Source organism: Limulus polyphemus, unplaced genomic scaffold (genome assembly GCF_000517525.1).
Source record: "Limulus polyphemus unplaced genomic scaffold, Limulus_polyphemus-2.1.2 Scaffold3033, whole genome shotgun sequence".
Taxonomy (NCBI): Eukaryota; Metazoa; Arthropoda; class Merostomata; order Xiphosura; family Limulidae; genus Limulus; species Limulus polyphemus.
In genome coordinates, this window is record NW_013668643.1 from 50,533 (window position 1) to 64,663 (window position 14,131).

General features: G+C 30.2%; 1 protein-coding gene across 1 annotated transcript in view; it reads left to right on the forward strand.

Moving 5' to 3' along the window:
- LOC106468510 (serine/threonine-protein phosphatase 2A 56 kDa regulatory subunit epsilon isoform-like) overlaps positions 1-14,131 on the forward strand; it is a gene marked incomplete in the record, with an annotated part of 69,491 nt that overhangs the window by 49,632 nt on the left and 5,728 nt on the right. Inside the window, 4 exon segments of the mRNA XM_022396846.1 lie at positions 5,752-5,805; positions 6,827-6,877; positions 13,082-13,201; positions 13,374-13,603. Coding sequence (XP_022252554.1) covers positions 5,752-5,805; positions 6,827-6,877; positions 13,082-13,201; positions 13,374-13,603 — 455 coding nt within the window.

Sequence of the window (14,131 nt, forward strand, 5' to 3'; positions counted from 1 at the left end):
GTTTTATATTCCTGTTTGTCCATGATCACTAAAATATTAGCTTTCAAATTCACGAAGCAATAAAAATCCTACAGCAAACTCCCATGATCAACAAACAATCGACAGGAACAGCACGCACACTGCTGCTTCTTGGCGAGAAACCCCCAAGCCACAATACAACATTCCACCAATTAACGCCTCCCACGAGCTAGATACCACCACCTGCTTACACATACCTATAAATATCCACCAACAGTAATCACAATTCACACAACATTCAGCCTTGATAATGGATGCAGAACGCATTCGAAACACGTCGGCCAACTAATCACTAGCTACAACTTTTACCCGTTGTTCTAACAACGTTAAGACGGCTTATCGACTTCTTGAGAAGAATTCTAAGAAGAAAGTAAACCTACAGACATCGGTCTTGTTTAACAAAATCTGCCATATATATATAATTAGATAAACTGTGAAATTTAAGTTGTTTCTCGTACTGTAAAAATTACCATGAAATTTCAAAGCTAGTAATTTTGTCCCAGATGTGCTGCTTACAGACTTTCAGATTTATGCATGTTGATTAGTTATTTTTGTAAAAGAAATGGTGCATTGTTTTATCTAAATGGAAGCCTAAGAAATAAACTCTAATATTTTAAGTGTTTGAGTTTTAATTTGCAAAGAGAATTAGGCTGGAATTCATCTTGAGTGTGGTACACATGAATGAGGTATCTGCATCAAAATCAGATTTCAGGTGTATTTGATGCTAATAAGACTACAGCTGATGCAGGTTTTTGATTCATTTATGTGGGACAATATACACTTGAAGTATCCACAGGAAAATGAATGATGTGTTGCTTCAGTGAACTAATTCATGAAAATTTTGGTGGTTCATTACATTTGGACTCCTGTATTTTTAGTTATATGTTGTATAATACACATTTGGGGTGGTAGAAAACAGTTTTATTAATCGTAATCAGTTATTTAACAAAGAATATTTTTGTAAAATACATATGACTTAGAGTTAAATTTGCCTGTAGAACTGCCTATGTGAGTGATAACTTGACCCTAGAACCAGTAGTACTCAAGTTTAAAAGTAGAAATGTTTAACTGAACTAGTATTAATATCAGAATAATTTTAAAGCTTCATTGAAAAAAAAAGGCTAAAACAAAATGGTAACCCTGTAAGATTTTTAAAATAGAAATTTCAAATCTTTATGGTTAGCACTAGACTAACTTGTAACTACCGAAACTATGTAGCTTTCAAACAGATCTTCAGTAGTCTGTTGTATTGGTGCATCACGTCATTTTGGACTAACATGTGGCAAAACTGCTTTAACCCTTTCGAGGTGGGTCAAGGGTTAAAGGCCATGTCATCTTGTTTGTTGACTCGAATTCAAAATTTATTGAACTACTATTTCATGAATTTATGTCAATAAGTTTAATATCAAACTGTAGATTATAATTTAAAAGTAAATATTAAAAAAAACAGATAAACATCGATTTTTGGTATGTTGAATGCAGCACTGGTTCAAATTAGATGTTTGTGAGGTCAAAATACTAAGGCTATAATTTCATACAAATTAGAAACTCAAATTATCAATATTGACAAGCTAGAATATAAAATAAGAACATCTTATCTTTTCAATTTGCTGTGATATTGCTCATGTAATAAATCAGTGGCACCCCACCCACCTCTTTCCATTTTTGGAAATGCTTCCTTATATACACTTCTGTATATGACATGAATAACCAATTGGAAGCTCAGAATGTCCCCTAGTGGCTTTCTCAGTCATTTTAATGGGCTTGGTGCAATTTCTTTGTTTTGAACCAATATTTCAACAAGGTGGAGTGTGTCTTTAGTCTGCTCAAAACTTCATATGTTTTTAGACTAAAATGCATCTTAGTTACTAAACTTGATAAATTATAGTGGAATTCTGTGGTATTAATGTAGTAGTTCATTATTTTTTAGTTATTCAAATGTATATATAAAACCTAAAATAAGTTTTTTTTCATATCCTCCACATGTAAATCCTTTAAAGGCTTTAACAACTTATGTCAAGCAGCAACAAAGGTCTTAAATAGAAAAGATAATTGTTGCTTTACTTCTTTAGTTACTGTTCTATGTATTAAGAATGATAAGTTTAAGAACTTGTTTCAAAATAGCAATAATCTATACACATGTGTAATATATAGTAATTGAAATATGACTATTTTACAAAATAATAGTCTACTAAAACACAGCAAAGACAAGTTACTTTGTAAAGACTAAAGGTCAGTTATATATTATTGGATACATGAGTGCATGTGCTCTGTGTCGTCGTAACTTTTGTTTTGTTAGCCAGGCATGGCTAAAAGGTCAATATAATAAAAATAATAAATATTATCAATGTATAATGTTATGATATTTAGCTATTTTGTCTAAACATTTGTTTTCATATTATAATTTGTGTTCATTCTAGAATGAATAAGGCATAATTTATACTTATTTCCTAATTTCTTATGGTAGTTGTGAGATCGGTCAAACCTGCTGAACCCATACAGAGATTAATTACTGAAAATAACATATAAAGTTTTCTTTAAGAAATGTTTGATAACAATCTGGACAACATAAGTATTTTGCATGTGAAGTTTCAAAATGTGAAAAGAAAAAAAAAGGCATGAGAGAAATATTGCTTTACAAACCTTAAAACTTAATAAAAAAAAAATATATATTAATGTTTTGCATATGAAAGCATTGTAATGTTTACTGATAATCTGCCAAATTTCGTTAACATATGGTTACTAATTTAAAAATTATAGTATGAAAATTATAACAAGCACAAAATAGTTACAAGGTTGGTCCCAGGGACCTAGACCGTATTGAAAGCGTTAAAATAAAAACTTCACACTGAATGTAATTTAATTAATAGAAGCTTTAGATTTTTTCCTTTTAGAAATTCCAATATTTGAAAGAAAGAAAAAATTGCTCAATCTTATTTCTAAAGCAGTGGAAGAGACAAAAGTTTGATTTTTTCGTTTAATCTGTACATTTGTAGATGAAACAATGTACTTTATAGATTTCTACAAACCTGGAAAATCAGAGAAATAGAAAATGGTTGGGGATGTCACAGAAATATATTAAAACATGAAATTTGGATTAACAATCTGGAAGTGAAATACATAATTTGAATTATAAAACTTTCTGTAATCACATAAAAGAAGAAAATATCAGAAGATATTCTTCATCTCTGAAGTTTTCCCTGTACACCTTGGACAATATTTAGTAATGCTGAACAGGATTTAGAAACCCTGTAGCAAAACAAAACATTTTTATATATATATTTCAATTCTTTCCATATGAAGTAGGTCAGTTTGACCTGCCTTGGAAGCTTGAAACTGTGCAGACTATAATTCTTGAATTTACTAAGTGTATCTTCACAAGATTTGGCAAGACACAAGTCAGTTATGTAAAAAAAAACCTTATTAAATATATCTGTTAAAGATTTATCTGTGAATTTATGAAGCCTTTATTGAGCCAAGGGTGATTTTCTGGCTCATTTCATCTTAGTTTTCATACTTCATTACATAACCTCTAAATTGAATATCTCAATTTTACTTGTTGTTTTAAATATTTATATTTTATCTCTTATCTTCTCTACCATAATACTAACAGTGGTGATATTGTCAAATTACAGTGAAATGAAAAGCAGAAAAATATGAAATGTAATGAATACTATTTTTTCCTCTGTTATCAGTATTGCTGTATTGACCAGAAAGTTACAAGTTACTTATCACAATTTCGGCTGTTAACTTTTTCACATCTGTTTTTGTTTAATTTTATGGCTTTCTTAATGTACTTTTATATCCTCTTTCTGTGTGGAAAAAAATCACGATACAATGTTTCCAATAAAAGCCTAGAGTAAGCAAACAATCAGGTTATAATCATGTGTGAGCTTGCAAAGTGACCCACCAACTTAAATTTTATTAAAGAAGTTTCTAATTTCTACATTTTAGTTGCTTTTATTAAAAAATAATATGTAACAATACATAATACAAGAAATTTAGCATTAAGGCCATTTGCACTTGGATACCATGGATCAGTAACCATACTTTTTTCTCAATATGTGGTTATTGGAAAAATAATTTATGTAGCTTTCAAATATGCATTTTAGAACACAAAATATGTTAGGCACAATAATCTCCCAAAAGTACTATAATTTTATGGGTCTTTCTAACTAAGCTATAAATAGGATAAAAAGAATTCTGTTACTGCTAGGAGCAACATTTCAAGCTTTTCTTATCAACTTTTGTTTTAACCACCAAATATATATATAATAAAAAAAAACTTTAAAAATTATTGTATGTTAGAATGTGCTGTTTCCATTGGTTATATACATGTCTATCAGACATGTAGACATGATATAGATAATTGCCTTCAAAGCTATGGAAAGGTGGGATTTGCCATTTATTATTATCAAGCAAATTGAGAAGATTAGAAGTTCAAATTTAATATTCTTGCTTTTCATTTGCATTTCTAATTGGTTAAACAGTATAAAAGCTGTATTATTGAAGTAGTGAAAACTAAAGGGATGAATTCAGTGTGTGTATGTACCATGTGATCCAGAAGAGTGAAGATTCAGAGTTTTTTTTTAGATATTTCCTTCTGGAATGAAGAAATTAAAAGTTAAATGATATTACACTTTGAATTATAAATTGTGTTTAGATGGCAAGTTTATTGACATACATTAAACCTATCGCCCCGGAAACCCTTTACTGCACATGACACAAGCTTTGTGTCTTACATTCAAAATTATATTAAACCACTTTTTATTTATGGCATACAAATTAGAATAGCATAAAATCCTGGCTAATAATCCATATTTTAATGGTATATAACTGTTAAGTTCTTAATTCTACAAGGCAATATTTAAAACAATCCTGAACGTACACTAGTGTAACCCACATGACACATTTTCTCGTAGCATGTCATCATCCCTATTTTATACACCACCCCATGAAATAGTATAAAGTTAAGCATAAATTACTCTAAAAATTATGGTTTGTCTGAGCAATAACGATTTTATAGTTTTCAATTTTGTTTGGTTACAGAGCTATTGAATAGAAAATCAGACCCCTCTTGCCACATCCTCTTTCACAATTTGTTGATAGTTCTCCCTTACATTCCATTATATGTTACTTAAAACCAATAGAAAGTTAAGGTTTTCATCTGTCAAATGACGTATTGTATAACATTGTGTTCTGAACAGAATATCGTCAATTTCACTCACAGTACAAGATTTGTTCCAATGGGATAGTTAACGACTAGCTTAGATGAATTTGTAACGACTCTTGTCGCATAGTTAGAAAGCCAAAAATTTTGATAGGTAAAGGAATTTGTCTACTTTTTGCATGTTATTAGTCTATATTCTTTGATGCATTATTTAATTAAATAAAAATTGTAAAGTGCATTACTGTAATTACTATAAAAAAATGAGGCTTAACTGTCCTTGACAGTTGAGGGCAAGTTCTTTATTTATTATTTGATCAGAAAAAAAAGTTTAAAACCATTGTCAGAGAAATGAAATTTTGAAATTTTTTGGAACCCTAATTTAATGGGAACATGGTACTCATTTTCTGTTTTTAAACATCAAAATATACAAAATTGTTTTTAAGAAATGTTGAACTAGTACAAAATAAGGAGCTAAACTCATTTTGCTCTTATTATTATTATAATAATTAACTTTTATTTTAGTTCTATGCTGTTTGTTTATTTCAATGTTAATTTTTTTGCAGTTGGCTTACTGTGTTGTTCAATTCCTGGAAAAAGATGCAACCCTTACTGATCAGGTAAAAGAATGTATACTGGTTTTCCTTGATATTTCATTTTTCAATTAACAATAAAAAGGTGCACCTGAACATTGAACTGTTTTGGCTTGGTATTTGCATTGTTTTATTATACATTGTGGTGACAAAATTACTATTTGGTAGCAAAGTCTGACTTGTTGTTTATGTGAAACTACACAAGTTTGTTGATGATAACTGGAAAAATATTTTTGCTATTCTTGCTTATAGATGTTCACTTAGAATGTCATATATTTTGATTTTATTGGCAAAAATCTACTTTATGGACACTTGATCTGTTAAATAATGATGTTAACTCCCCTACCCACTTTTTTTTCTGGAAAGTAGCTAAGATTTATGTTGGTCATAAAAACATAAGTGTTTTGTCCACTTACATCTCACACTTGCAAGATTTTAGCTCTGTGTCAATTTTAATGGTAGTACACTCATCTTCTGATTAAGATTTGGTTTCCAAACTTTGAAAACAAGGAAGTTTGAATACAAGTTGTTGAAATTCTTTACTGGAATGTAGTGTCTAACATTTTTCTGTTTACCAAAAAGTGGTTTCACTTGTGTGTCTTCAAAGCTACTTGGTTTCCTTGACACAGTTTTCTTTGCATTTTTTTTATTGTTTATCTTTATTACATAGCATTTTGTTCCACACTCTTCAAAGTTTCAACTGATTACATGTTTGTGTTTGGAAAGTTCCATTTGCTTTTACTAAAGTTTCTTTTTTTTTAGGTATCTAATTGCTCTCTGTTGATTAGTTTGATCTGTAATCCCTAAAATTTTTCTACTTTAGGAATTCAGTTAATGAAAAGATGAGTATGATACTATGAATATGAAAAACAGTTTGGAATATAGTAAACATTTTTTTGTTTTTAATGAAGGTTAAGTTTTATGGATTATTTAGTTTTCTAATCTAGCCAAGAATAAAAAACTTGTTATTAAAGGATTTTCTGTTGATTACGTACTTATATTTCTGTTGAATAAGATTTTGACATATATATTGCATTTTCACAAATAGGTAGTCAAAGGACTGATGAAGTTTTGGCCAAAAACTTGCAGTCAGAAAGAGGTGAGTGCTTTATCCTTGGTAAAAACCCTGTAGGGGTTCATATTCTAGTCTAATTGATTTTTGAACCTTCATGTTTTCCTAACATTATGAATGGTGTCATATGCCTAATAGGCTGTAGTATGTTTTAGGTGAATACTCGAATGTTGTTAATGTGTCTGGAAAGCATGATATGTTGGCTGTAGTACATTTTTAGGAATATTTTACCCTTGGTAATATGCCTGGAAAATATAATATCTAGGATATAGTATGTTTTAGGTGAATACTTAATGCTTATACCTGGAAAAAATTATATTTGGAAAGTAGTAATGTTTTAAGTGAATACAAAATACCTTCTTATATCTGGGAAATGTTAATATTTAGGAAATATGTTTTGGGTGAGAACATATTCATAGCTTATAACTGGAAAACAGTATCCTTTAAGTAGTACATATTATTTTTTTGCTTCTTTAGTTTGCATATTTACTATGGAAATCAAATTCTCAGAATGTAGTGAATATGACTAATCTTTAAAGCAACAGATAACAGTACTAAACACATTATACAGCTTTTAGAAAAACATGTGACATTATAGAAGTATGATGTAATAGGGGAGCTTAAACTATGTTATAGAACAGATTTAAAAAATAGGATTTAGGCCATCTTTGAAGGAAGAGGACAAAGAATATATTAAAAAAAAATGGATAACTGGAATAGTTTTTAGGTCTCATCGTTTTACATAAAAAAAGATTAACCTTATGACGGAGCTTTCTTTTTGCTTTAAGTATCATGTTCTCAAACCTTCCTTACTTAGGTAACTAATTTCTTAAGAAACAGCATTAGATATAACTTCTACCTTAGGTTCAATATGGAGTCATCTGTAAACCTTCAATTTCAAATTAGGATTTTTCACTGTAAAGATTGCATCCTAACTTCACTTTTATGTGGACTATTTGTGTGTGTTTAAATATATAATAAGAGGTATAGCTTCAAAATTGTTATATCAGTTACGTTAATTATCAATAGGCAATCAAGATGAGCATTATAAAACAATAATAAACTTGATATAAATCCAAATCTCTATTTAAAAAACCAAAAAACCTTTGCACTTTCCAGTCATTGTCCAAAAGTCATAACTGAGATTGCCTGTGGAAATAGCACCCAAAAACGTTGGGGATATCGCATCTATTAGACAAAATCCAAAAAGCAGATGAGAAACCAGTCAGCAGTTTTGGAAAATTCATTAAGGGTACAGAGATGAGTGCTTACACCCTCAATGTCTCAACTCTTACTACCTTTCACTGTCTGCAGCCAGTTGTGGGAAGGCAGTTACCCTTAAAAAGATGTAATAAAGTTAAAGGTAGAAATAAGATAAAATTAAGCCACCCCAAAAATATGTTTCTATAAATAATGCCTACCATCCTCCACCCTAATAATTCTACATGTTACTCCCAACCTCCACCCTTTTCTGAAAATGCCTTATTAAAAAAAAAATCTTAAAACAACTACAAGACTTACCTTAAGTAGTTTATATTGTCACATTATTCAAATATAGCACAGGACAAGCCCAGATACTTGAAGTTAGTCTTTCCAGTCCAGGCTATACTGAATAAATTTTAATATTAAAAGTAGCTGACAAAAAAGGTTTTTTTTATTGAAAATTTTTTAATAAAATATTTTGAAATTTATTATAAAAACTTGCAAAAAACGTTATTATTTGCCAGTATTTGTATCTAGTATTTTCTAATTTAGGTATGAATAATATAACATTATCGATAAAAAAAACAAAAAAACGTGATGTTATTACAAACGGTTAACAATTTTTTAAATTGAGACGTAATAATGCCTTTCAGCATCATACGAGGAACTGCACTATTAGGGGTGGGCAGACCAAGGATGGGAAAATTAAATGCTAGTCTCTTATCAAAAATATTTAGTTGTGCTTTTCCATTTACTAATTTGATATCCAAATCTAAATAATTAGCATATATATATATTATTTTTTTTATTTTTTTTCTTGTTTCAAGTTCTTTTGAACATATTATACTTGGTGAAAAGTACTGATTGTTAATAGCAATTAGATCATCAATTTTCTACACTTTTGGGTGTTATTACCACAGGCAATCTCCATCATGACTTCTGGAAAGTGCGAAGGTTTATTTGTTGTTTTTTTTTAAATACTTTTCAATATATTTATGTATATTACAAACTGTTGATTACATTAATTTTTTACAGGCAATTAAATCAGCACTATAAAAGAATAATGAATTAAATATCGCAATACTGTTATCTGTCCTGGTTGTCAACTTATTGTCATAATGGACACACATGTGGAGACTGCAAAATGAACACGTAGGATTTTCAGAATTGTCTGAAAATGATTGTCCCTCTATATCAAGTATTCACATACACTCAAATCACTAATAATAAAATTTCTTTATCCAACTTTCATGTTATAACTACAAACTACATTGTTTTACTTGTAAAAGTTTCCCCTTATTAACCCTCATCAGTACATCTGGGCTCCACATGGAGCTTCGTGACTTTCTCGGTTGTATATCTTTTTACATAATCATTACAAATTTATATCAACTCAATTAATTGTCAAGCAAAAACCCTGGATCAGTATGACACTTGTTTTTGAAACAGGCAGATAGAGTATGTAGCTATAATCTAATATTTTTCTGGGGAACATCACTATACATGCAGTTTACCCTGTACCATACAAAACAAATTTCTGTTCACTTATTTCACTATATAGGATATTATAGAGGATAATTCATCAATGTAGTATAGTATCTTTGATAGGTTGTTTAGGCAGAGTATTCATAATGAATGTAAGTTTCAAATGGACAACAACTGCCCATCGTTGAAACCTACAAATGTAGAGGACGATGTTTCGAAACATCGTCCTCTACATTTGTAGGTTTCTACAACAGGCAGTTGCTGTCCATTTGAAACTTAGATTCATTAGTACAGTATCATTTCATATGTTTGCTTATAATATCATTGTGGTAACATTTATGCATGAACATCTCATTCCTCAACAAGTATTCTCTGTGATGAATGCTTACAATGCCCAATCTTATAGAAACCTTGTTTGAAAATTATTTTAAATAACCTGTTTTAGATCTTCAATCTATAGCCTACTATAAGGATACATTTGTGTTGGGGTCTGTTCGGATCCACAACATACACTTTCAGTTTTTTTTGGAGTTAAATTTTGCAGTATTGTGCTGATCTCATCATATATTGGTGGATAATGATTTAAATATAGGAGTATAACAACACTTTGGCATTTTTTTTTATATACCATTTGTTTAAGGAATGGTTTAATACTAATCTGTGTACAGAGGAACAATGTGCTGTAATTTCTTGATTTGTCAACATACTTCCTCTAGAATACATCTATTTTTATGTTGCTTCACATTGCATGCTAACCATCATAAAAGTTGTAATGTAATTAGTTTTGGAACTTCAATAGTGGTATGATGGTACTTTCTTGCTGGGGTCTGGTTGGACCCCCAGGTGTTCCACAACATAAACTTTTTAAAGGTGTACTGATGAGAGTTAAACAGAATCTTCTAAATTTAACTAACTGTTTTACTTCTGTGGAACTAAATTTGTTTGAGTTTACTTCATATTTGTTTGTATTTGTGCATATTATGAACCTGACTTATTTTTTAAAATAAGTTCCAGATTTATTCAGGTTTGGTGAAACTTTACATTTCATACAAAATTTACCCTTTTTCAAGGTTATGTTCCAAGTACTTTGAAGCTGGCAGTGTGTTTCCTCAGTTGAAGATGAAAAACAAAATTGCATTGATTGAGTAATGTGACAATACATTGACCCTTTCACTATGGGCAGGTTAAAGTGCATATCATGGCTTTTTAATTATTTTGAAAATTTTTTATTAAAGAACTTTACTATTACTTGTGTCTATGGAATTAACATCAAAATACAATTTGTAATTCAAATTTTAATATTATATCTGTTTTAATTTCTTAATTCAAAAGAAAATATTTAAAAAAATGTTAAATATCAATGTTTGTCACATAGCACCTCCTTTTATCTTATTGCTTAGTTTATATTTTATTATGCGTATCATACAAATGTACAGTGGTTAATGAATTAGAAACTCAAATTTGAGATATGGGAAAAACCATAATATAAAATAAGAACCTCTTTGATTTGCTGAGATGTCAATATATTTTGCCAATCTAGTAGAGTGGCTCCTCCCACTACTACATTCTTTTGAAACCTATTGTATAGTCCCACCTAATGTTTTTGTTTAAGTGTTTACTACTAAGAGAGAGCAGTTTCCTGTGTAAGTAAATCTTGGTCGTTTGTAAATAGCTTGAAGAAGAAAGTCCTAATTTTGAAGTAACTGTTAAAGTGTGAAGATTAAGTTGTTGCTCTGAACACTTTAAAACTGTGAAAAAAAATTATTATATGGCTTGGAGCCAATCCAATAAACATATAAGTGTTTGAGTATTGGTCATCCTTTTAGGGTGTTTCAAATTTAGCGGTATACAATATAGGCAAAAATATTACTTGTGCACATGGTTATAAAATGCTATTTCCCTTTCAGCAAACTTATTCATCAACCAATAAATACTATTTATTCACAAATGCTTAAAGTTTAGGTATTTTTATTAAAACATTTTCAAAGTGCAATGTTATTACAGTGAAGAATTCTTGTTATAAACGCTAAGTTACATAGGCCAATAAATTCCACATTGTGTTCTCAGAGTAGGGATCAAGTCAGCTTATTTCTTTGCATGTGCTTTGTTACTATCGAAAATATCGTATTTCAATGTCACAGTCTAATAACACAAGTAGTTATGTGTTGCTTTATTTTCAGCGGATTGCTACTTCAGTTGTTGACAGTAAAATAAACACAGAAAATATATGTAAAATGTTTAGCAGTTCAAACCCTCAAGAGAATTACTTTGAAACCTCAGGACCCAGCTGCTTATTTTATTGCTGATTTTACAACTTTTTATTATACTTTGATTTGTCTATTGGCTGCAGAATCAAATATTATTGTTAGGATAGAGGTAATAATAGATAGAATATAAAATCTTACTGAAAAAAGTTGTTTTAGAGGTTATACAAATGAAATTTGAGATTTTTGAAATAAAGAAAGGTATTTCTAATCTTAATTTGCACTCGTACTTGGTAAAAAAAATTTGTATTTGTGAACAAATCTTTAGTAAAAGTACTTGATTAAAAACTGATTTTCTGTGTACAAATGACACATGTAATGTTTGCTAAAAGTCTGACAAATTTTGTGAAGATACACATACTGTATTAAAAGTTATAGTATGGAAACTATAACGAGTACAAAGTGGTTACGAGGTCGGTCAATTAGATCGACCCCCGGTTCAGAGAGTTAAAGGAAAACTGGTAATACTTGTGTATAGAACAATTTTCACTATAGAGCCCTAACCTGACCAATGGTTCTATACGAAACAATAAGCTCCAGGATGCATTAATGCAGCTGTATTAATAATAATAATGTAAAACTCTAGTCTGAGGGAGCAACATTTCCTTCTGTTGCTAGTATTAACTTGTTTACTCTAGTCTGAGGGAGCAACATTTCCTTCTGTTGTTTGTATTAACTTGTTTACTCTAGTCTGAGGGAGCAACATTTCCTTCTGTTGTTTGTATTAACTTGTTTACTCTAGTCTGAGGGAGCAACATTTCCTTCTGTTGCTAGTATTAACTTGTTTACTCTAGTCTGAGGGAGCAACATTTCCTTCTGTTGCTAGTATTAACTTGTTTACTCTAGTCTGAGGGAGCAACATTTCCTTCTGTTGCTAGTATTAACTTGTTTAGTCTGAGGGAGCAACATTTCCTTCTGTTGCTAGTATTAACTTCCTTCAAGTTTTATTTGTTAATGGTATCTCATTTCTTTACTGGTGGAGTGCAACTTTTAGCTTGTTTTTTTTTAGAATATGAATTTCTTAAGGCATGTGGTTTAACTATGGTACTGGAACAACTTGCCTGAAGAAGAAGTATTTTCAATTAACTTAAGTCTGCTAAATTCTACTTGACTAGCTTTCACAGACAGCTGTAATATATAGTAAATATGAGTTTATAATAGTTTACAATAGCATCATTTGTTAGACACAGTAGAATAGTAGGGCAAATCTTGAATACAAATTTTTCTTCTATTTGCCATTGTTAATATACATTCTAAATGCTGAAATTTTAACATACAGGTGATGTTTCTTGGTGAGATGGAGGAAATTCTGGATGTGATAGAACCTTCTGAATTTGTCAAAATACAAGATCCTCTCTTTAAGCAGGTAGCCCGTTGTGTTTCAAGCCCTCACTTTCAAGTAAGTGTCACTTTGGGGAAAACTGCAGTGTTTGTAGTATTTTAAGTTATTCGTAATCATATTTTATATCAATGATTATCTGTGAACACTTTTGAGAAGAAATATTCATTAATTACTTGTAGATAGTGATAAAAAGAAAATGATTCATTCAAACTGAAAATGTTGTATTCAGGTTGCTGAAAGGGCTCTTTATTTTTGGAACAACGAGTACATATTAAGTCTAATGGAAGAAAACAATGAAGTCATCTTGCCCATCATGTTCCCAGCTCTATATCGGATATCTAAAGAACACTGGAACCAAACCATTATTTCTCTGGTCTATAATGTTCTCAAAACTTTCATGGAGATGAATTCCAAACTATTTGATGAACTTACAGCTTCATATAAAGCAGAGAGACAGAAGTAAGTACTCCATTCTAAGGACTACTGGAGTTTTAACAAATAAAGTACCTTAACTAATTAAAAACTTCAACAGTTAAAATCCACATTTTTTAAATTGTGGTATTTTCTCTATTCCAATTCACTGTCATCTGTATAGGTTTTATGCTTAGTAACTTTAGATCTTGAATGTTGAACTGTTGGCTGACTGTAAATGTACTTTATTGAATTTTTGTTTCTGCAATACCATTTAAAATTGAGTGACCTAGGGAAAGACATGTTTTAGCTGAAGTTTCACTATTGATTCATATCAGAACTGAGAGTATTATATGTTCCTAACCTGTTATGATTTTACTTTGGGTAAAAAATTCAAACCTACAAATTATCATCTATGGTTTTTGATGCTCTGTAGTAAAAGTTAGGGTTATATTTTCCCTAAAGTATTAATTATTATCCTCAAATCTTTAAGTAATCACTATGGCCATTAGGGCTGAAACAAATATTATAAGTAGTGCTTCGAAGCTTCTTGCAAGATAATTACCGAAGCTTCTT